The sequence below is a fragment of the Myotis brandtii genome, unplaced genomic scaffold (assembly GCF_000412655.1).
Source record: "Myotis brandtii unplaced genomic scaffold, ASM41265v1 scaffold681, whole genome shotgun sequence".
NCBI lineage: Eukaryota > Metazoa > Chordata > Mammalia > Chiroptera > Vespertilionidae > Myotis > Myotis brandtii.
Window position 1 is genome coordinate 1,661,931 of NW_005370660.1, and position 7,746 is coordinate 1,669,676.

Below are 7,746 nucleotides of genomic sequence, written 5' to 3' on the forward strand. Positions count from 1 at the left end.
CCACCACCACCACCACCACCAGGTTAAGGTGCTGTCAGGCTTTGGCCATATAAAGTTTGTAGTGTTCCCTATATGATTAATAAATCCTTAGTGGGGAGATACTTTGAGGCTATGTAAATATCCTGTTTCACATTATATTTTCACCCACTAATTTATCATTCATTGATACTTAACTGCAACAGCTATTGCTTTAGTTCTTGCCAATTAGCAATTTCCTAAAGTCTATCATTCCTGCTACATTTATTTACTGAAATTCTGATGTAAGGAAGAATTGTCCCCTGTTTACTTACATACTCCATTATTCATTTGTTTCAGTAGTAACTCACAAATATCTCTTTTACTGCATGTATCATAATCCTTTATAATCATTTTATTTTTGCTCATAATATCTCAGATTTGGCTATTGGGAGCTACTTTAAGTTGGCTGTATCTCTGGGTTCTAAACCTGGATGAGCGTCAGATGGACTGTGAATTTCTGAAATGCATGCATACTCATCTTAGTGTTTTGGAGCTAACAGTCCATAATAGGACAAGTGGGTCTCAGGGAGGAGAGGAAGGGATTCCGCCTATCATGCTGTCTATCATGCCTAAAGCTTTCTGCCTGTCCTATAGGGGAAACCTGAAATTGTCTAGTTGGAGAGGGATGGGGGTTGTAGACTGTGTTACTCAGCACCACTGACATTTTAAAGTGGATAATTCATAATTCTGTGTTGTGTAGAGCTATCCTTGAGTTGTAAGATGTTTAGCAGCAACCCTGACCTCTCCCGCAGTAACACCTCCTCCTAGTTGTGAAAACCAAAAATATTTCCAAACACTGCCAAATGTTCTGGCGGGGGAAGGGTAAAGGTTGGGGGTGCAGGGACTGGGACAAGATACCCTCAGTTGATAATCACTGGTTGCAATCAGGAAAATCTTTCTGCCTACACACTTAAGTCATGTGCAATTCAGCTCTCATCAATAAGAAGACCATTTAGTCTCCATTAGTCTGTTCACCATGTCCATCTTTTAGTTGGTTATGAACTTGGGAAGAGAAGGGAAAGAGCATTCTTATCTCCTCAAAACTCCTACCAACATGAATTACTTCAATGCAATGAAATATTGTTTTAAAAAATCATTTTCTTGTGTTCAGTTCCATTCTTTGATGCTCTATTAAGTTTAGAATAATTTCTGTGTGTTTTTTTTTTTGAGACAGAGACTCAATCTATTATCTAAACTTTCTAATAAACTTAAAAAATGAAAGTTCTTTTGATGGTTATAAAACCTAAAATGAAGCATTTTGTTTATTCTCTGACACCTAAACTAACTGTCTGATAAATATACTATATCCACTTCTACTTTCTTGTCAATAGATTCTACCTAGAAAACCTTTACATATTTATGTGCCCTTCAAAAAAAAACAACAATAACAACAACGCAAAATAAAGAAACAAGAGGTAAACAAATCCCTAAAGACCCAGCTTATCTCCATATTTTCTGATGAATTAAATGAACATCTTGTTAAAACTTTACATTTTATAAATACACAAACTAAATCCCAGGAAAGAAGTCCCAGAGCCAACCAGTGAATAGAGCTCAAACCAAAGCCTCTGCCTCCTAAGTCCCAGCTGTATTCTCAGCACTTTACAACTTCGATGACCATTGTCATAGCTCCCTTCCCTAAAGTCTTATAGAACTTATAATGTAGCACCTGCAATAAACACCTTATGAATAGATGCCTTTTATTGTTCAAACTTTAAAATTTCCGTTACATTTCTTTTTTCTCCTCAACTAAATGATAAGTTCTGTGAGGACAAAGGACCATATCGAATATCTGCTGCATTACTCCAAGCGCTTTCTATAGTCTGAGCACCAGTTAGAGGCTTAACAAGTCTTTCATAATTGACTGTCTTGCTAATGGTAGGAGAAAGCAGCCAAGGGGTACAATGACCAATGCAACTGGGAACAGCATCTCTACAGAAACTTTTAAATATTAGGTAATATAGAAATCTAAAACATGACTGTGTTCTTCTGCGTGTGCATACAGCACTGTATAAAGCACACGACTTGCATCTACTCATTCAGTCCTCCCAACACCCCTAGTAAGTCCTATACTTTTTTCTCGCTACCCCGATGGAAGCCTAAAGCAGACACAGAGAAGCTAATCCATATACTCAAAGTTACGCAACTAGCCTCATATAAACAGTTAACAGCCAATAGTTGAGGGTATTCATTTAATTCACAGTGGTGAAGCTCTATACACATCTATTGACAAGGCCAATCATTTGTTTTTGTGTGTGTGTGATAATTGGTCTTCATGATAGGAGTTAGTAGCAATGAACAAATAAAAATGTGTTTGAATTTCTAGACTCATTTTCTGTTTCAAAGAGACATGGTATATATGGAATTTTATAAACTGACATCTCAATGAACAAAAACATATTTAACATATAGGCTTAAACATTAGAATAAATAAAATCATGATTAGTAAAACTAATACTTTTCTTCCCCAGTAGAATTAATTGAAATTTAATCTTAAGCATTGAAAAAAGAAGGTAACAACATAGATGCCCAAAGAGATTACAATTATAGTCAAAAGCTGAAAGAGAGAAAAAACTGGCTGAGGTAATACATTTGATAGATCAATATAATATTCATTTCATAATTCTAAAGGATAAAATATGTAAAATAGATTGCACTCCTATCTCAATGATCTTTTAGAAGTGATTTATATATTATTTCTCTTCCATTTTTCTCTGTCAATTCACAAGGAAAAAAAACACTAGTTTGAGAATGTTGACTAAATTTCTTCTGGATGTGATTAAGGCTCATAAAGAAGAAATGAAGAACAAATTTAAAGAGCCCTTTATGAATGCATTGCAGCACTGTGCCAAGACTTGACTGTGCTTTGAAAAATATATTGCCTTCATAATATAATACTGAAAAATATCACTCTTATTCAAAAGCTCTACCAACAAGCATCCCCACAGAGTTATCAGGCCTAAGTCATTCTTTATCATTCCCGTATACAAAACCATGCTAAAAGGACGTTTTATCCCCTGTGGACCACACCAAGGCAGGCAGACTAAGCCCTGAGAGTTTTGATTGTTCCCCAAACAAAATGAGAAACATAATTCATGTCACAGTCCCACCGCATTATGACTTCTTAAATTTATCATTTCCCCTTGATGACAATAGAAAACTAGTAGGTCAACCAAAAGAAATGTGTGCTTCATGTTTCCTTCATTTTTGCACCACTGTATGTTAACTGTATACGTTACCGTTTGCATTTAATGCAGTATGTACACATTTGGGTGTGGGGCACAGTCATGGAAGGGCTCACGTAGATTTTCAGAAGACACTAACAAGACAGACGTGAATTACAAGATTAAAAAAAACCTCAAAAAGGAGGCACTACTCACAATGTTCATCAGGGTGAGGAGGTAGTTTTGGACGTGCTCTTTGCCATGGAAACGGACCACAGAGTCATCCACTCCCAGCAGCACTTCAATGTTGTAATCGTTGTCTCCCGCATGTCTGCGACGCCTAATTGTTTGGTTCAGCTGCCGGTCAACGTGGTGGTAAACAGTACCTAGATCATCAAGGCCTTCCAGTGCTGACTCTATAAAGAAGGGAAAAAAGCAAACAAAAAAAAGCTCAGGCATTTCCGCTTCCCCAAGAGGTCTTCCAATCACTTCTTACAAGAAACGGCTCTTCTAGGGGGCCCACCATCATAATTCATAATCACTGAGACACTGATTTTCAGTTAATTCTGTAAGTAATATGCACAGCCATATGCTCAGACAGACCGCCTGTAAATTCAACCCTGAGGGTAAAATGATACTGTTGCACAGAAAGCAGTGTTGCCATGCTGGTCTGAATGTTCCATGAGGATAAGAGCAGTTTCATCTTCCTTTAGCTGCATCCCCAGTACAGAGCAAAGAGAGTGGGGTACAGAAATCTTCTGGCTACATAGTTATTAAATAAATTGAGGTTATAAATAAAAAACCACATGCTATAATTTTACAGAGGTTAATTTAAGTAACTACAATCATAGAGTGTAGAATTTGTATGTCATACATTTAAATCGCTTTTTCCAGCAGCCTTAACTTAAAAATTCAATTATAGTGTGGCAACACAACAGCATCTAGTGATATAATTATCGGTCATTATATATTACTTTATTTATTCTGAATATGTTTTTCTAGTGAATGCTGTAAAGGAAGAAGTGGATATACAAGGTACATCTACTTAACATCCAGTTAACACTATAGATCTACACATTTGTATTGGCCATTATTTGAATAGATTTAAATAGCAGGTCATTTCAATTGTTAGATAACTGAATCTGTGAGATGCCAAAGTAAGAAAGTCAAAAAATTACATATGGTTAAAGGAAAATAATAGTATAAGCGATTTTTAATTTTATTTTTAGTTGAAGGAATTAAAATTTTTTTATTTTCCAAATGGAAATACAAACACACAGTCACACACACACAGAGGCATATATACAGAGAAATAAACATACAGATATACATATGTCTGTCTATTTATCTATCTACCTCTCTGGAGAAAGTGAACTGAGGCATTCTTAGGTTCTAAATATCTAGATGATATGCCTTCAGATTACCAAATATTTGGCAAATAAAATGTTTTTGGTGGATTGAAAAATAAAATCTATCATTTGGATACTAAAATAAAAGCTATACAAAATTGCTGGTATAAAACTAAAAGCATATTCATTCATTTCCATTTCAAATATATAAAACCTGGAAAAAAATTTTTACACACTGCCTTGATGTCTAAAACAACCACATATCTAAAAACACATCTGACAGAACCATGTCTGACTCACACTATATACGAAGGTTTATTTAATGCTGACCTGGGGCCTGTAAGCTATTTGAATTAGTGTCTGACATTAATGAATAGGCATTTTCCTCTCCACCTTTGTGGTTTTAGTAAAGTTGAGGGGTAAACAAAGATGTCTCTTGGCCAGAAAGATTGATGACCAAGCCATAGCCACATGGGATTAGAAATAGTGGAAGTACAGATCCCACTCACACCCTTTCCACTAAAAAAAAAAAAAAAAAGCAAGCAAGCAACACCAGCATCCTCCCCTACAGTAGGGCCATAAGCTCTGAATGTAACTACTCAGATTTGAAAGCTATACTGTAATTCACTTTGACCAAAGCCCAACTGCTGGATCATTAGCTGGGAATTTTCTCCTCATCAGGGAATCACACTGGCTCCACAACACATAAATAACTCTCGCCACCATCCACATCAAATGGAAAGCTTTCCTCAAAAGTTGTTTTTAAGAGTTGTAAACCCTCATTGAAGGCAAGAGGCTACACCTGCAAACAGCTTTACTGTTCAACCTCAAGTCTTTTCACACACTTGAGAATGTGAAAGGTTGTGATTGCGTACAAACAGAAAATTCATACATGAACTCCCACTTCTAAAAATGGTCCTTTCGGGCAGCACTGTCAGCGACCACATCCAATGGAAATATACCAGCAATGTCATCATATCATTAAGTCTGATGCATGAATGAAGGAGGCTGAATACTTGTTTCAGAGAGAAGGTTCATTCTGCTCTAATACACCTTTGGTTTGGCCTTTCTATCTCTCCTCGAACAGGCAGTTTTCTGGAAAGAGAAGAGAATCTGTGTTTCTCTCTCTCCCCCTCCCCCCCTCTCTTAATTGCATGGAACCTAGGGAGTAAGAAGGAAGCCTTTTTCTTTCAATCATTGCCTTTATTCGATCAAGAATACTTCTGTCCTTATTTTCCCCTCCCTGTGCTGTACAATGTTCTTTTTTATTATTACTAGATGAGTATTGCCAAACATTTCAAAGAAAAGCAGTGGAATAACTTCTGACACTTATTATCTATACACACCTCTGTTAATTACAGATACAGTGGGGCCTTGACTTACGAGTGTCCCGACTAATGAGTTTTTTGAGATACCAGCTGTCTCTCGGCCAATTTTTTGCATTGAGTTGACAGAGTAATTTGAGTTAACGAGCTCCTTAACGAGCTCCTTAATGAGCTCGGTCTCTGAACGAATTAAACTCGTAAGTCAAGGCCCCACTGTAGTTCTGAGTCTGCAAAATATCTTCATTCATCATGAAATATCCTCAGTATGCCCACTTTATAATATAATGGTAAAATGGTTAGTAGCACAGGCTTTCAAGCAGACATACCTAGCTTTAAATCCTAGGAGTGTCACATCCTAGCAGCAGGCTTTTATTTAAGACTAGGGGCCCCGTGCACGAATTCATGCACCTTGAAAGGAACTGTGGGCTGCGAGGCTGCGGTGGGTACAGGGGCGGGTCTTGGCCCATCACCCACACCCCCACCTGGCACCTCCTGCTGTGGCCCCCTGTCCCTGTCTGCCAGCAGCTCCACTCCTGCTGCTGCTGCTCCCACATGCTGATGGCGCTGGCCCTGCTCACACCCATTGATGGCACTGAGCGATTGGAGCCAGCATCATTAGCGGGTGTGAGTGGGACTGGCGCCATCAGTGAGTGCGAGTGGCAGCTGCTGTCCTGATCCCCCCTCAGGAGCAGGGGGAGGTGGAGAAGCTATAAGGGGCGATTGGGGCCGGCGCTGGCATTGAGTGCGAGCGGTGACTCCGGCATCCGCAGCGGATGCGAGAGGGGGCTGCCGGCCCCGATTGCCCCTCAGGAGCAGAGGGAGGTAGAGAAGCCCTGAGGGGCGATCGGGCCAGCAGCTGCCACTAGCACCCACTGACAGCACTGAGTGATTGGGGCCAGTGCCGGGCGCCGGCAGCAGGTGCAAGCAGTGGCTCCAGCGCCAGCAGTGGATGAGAGTGGGGCCAGCGCCACCAGAGGCTCGCCCCAATGACAGCGACTGGTGCCCCGCCTTGGTCTGGCACCCTCGCTCACCTGCTCCACTATCCTGCTGCGGCCAACGCCCCGCCATGTTCTGCGTACGCCCCCTAGTGGTCAGCCCACATCATAGCGACCGGCTTTTCAGTTGTTCCACTGTTCGGTCTATTTGCATATTAGGGTTTTATATATGTATAGATGCCTAACTTCTTTGACCTTCAGTTTCTTCATCTGTAAAACTCTGCAGACTTGCTGTGATGATATGATTAACAATCACACACACAAAAAAGAAAACTGTGCACACTGCCTAGCTGTTAGTGCTTAACAAGTATTATTTACAGCTACTAGTACAATAGTGATGAACCACACCCCCACCAGGCACCTCCTGCCGTGGCCCCCGGTCCCTGTCTGCCGGAAGCTCCACTCCTGCTGCTGCCGCTCCCACGTGCTGATGGCGCTGACCCTGCTCGCACCCATTGATGGCACAGAGCGATTGGAGCCGGCGCCATTAGCGGGTGTGAGTGGGACTGGCACCATCAGTGAGTGCGAGTGGCAGCTGCTGTCCCGATCCCCCCTCAGGAGCAGGGGGAGGTGGAGAAGCTTTAAGGGGCGATTGGGGCTGGCGCTGGCATTGAGTGCGAGCGGTGACTCCGGCATCCGCAGCGGATGCGAGAGGGGGCTGCCGGCCCCGATTGCCCCTCAGGAGCAGAGGGAGGTAGAGAAGCCCTGAGGGGCGATCGGGCCAGCAGCTGCCACTCGCACCCACTGACAGCACTGAGTGATTGGGGCCAGTGCCGGTCACCGGCAGCAGATGCAAGCAGTGGCTCCAGCGCCAGCAGTGGATGAGAGTGGGGCCAGCGCCACCAGAGGCTCGCCCCAATGACAGCGACTGGTGCCCCGCCTTGGTCTGGCACCC

General features: G+C 41.6%; 1 protein-coding gene across 1 annotated transcript in view; it reads right to left on the reverse strand.

Annotated features, from left to right (window-relative positions):
- The window catches only part of ADAMTS3 (ADAM metallopeptidase with thrombospondin type 1 motif, 3), a 145,168-nt gene that overhangs the window by 49,441 nt on the left and 87,981 nt on the right, over nucleotides 1-7,746 (reverse strand). Inside the window, exon 3 of the mRNA XM_014529494.1 lies at nucleotides 3,399-3,598. Coding sequence (XP_014384980.1) covers nucleotides 3,399-3,598 — 200 coding nt within the window. The remainder of the gene's footprint in view (nucleotides 1-3,398; nucleotides 3,599-7,746) is intronic.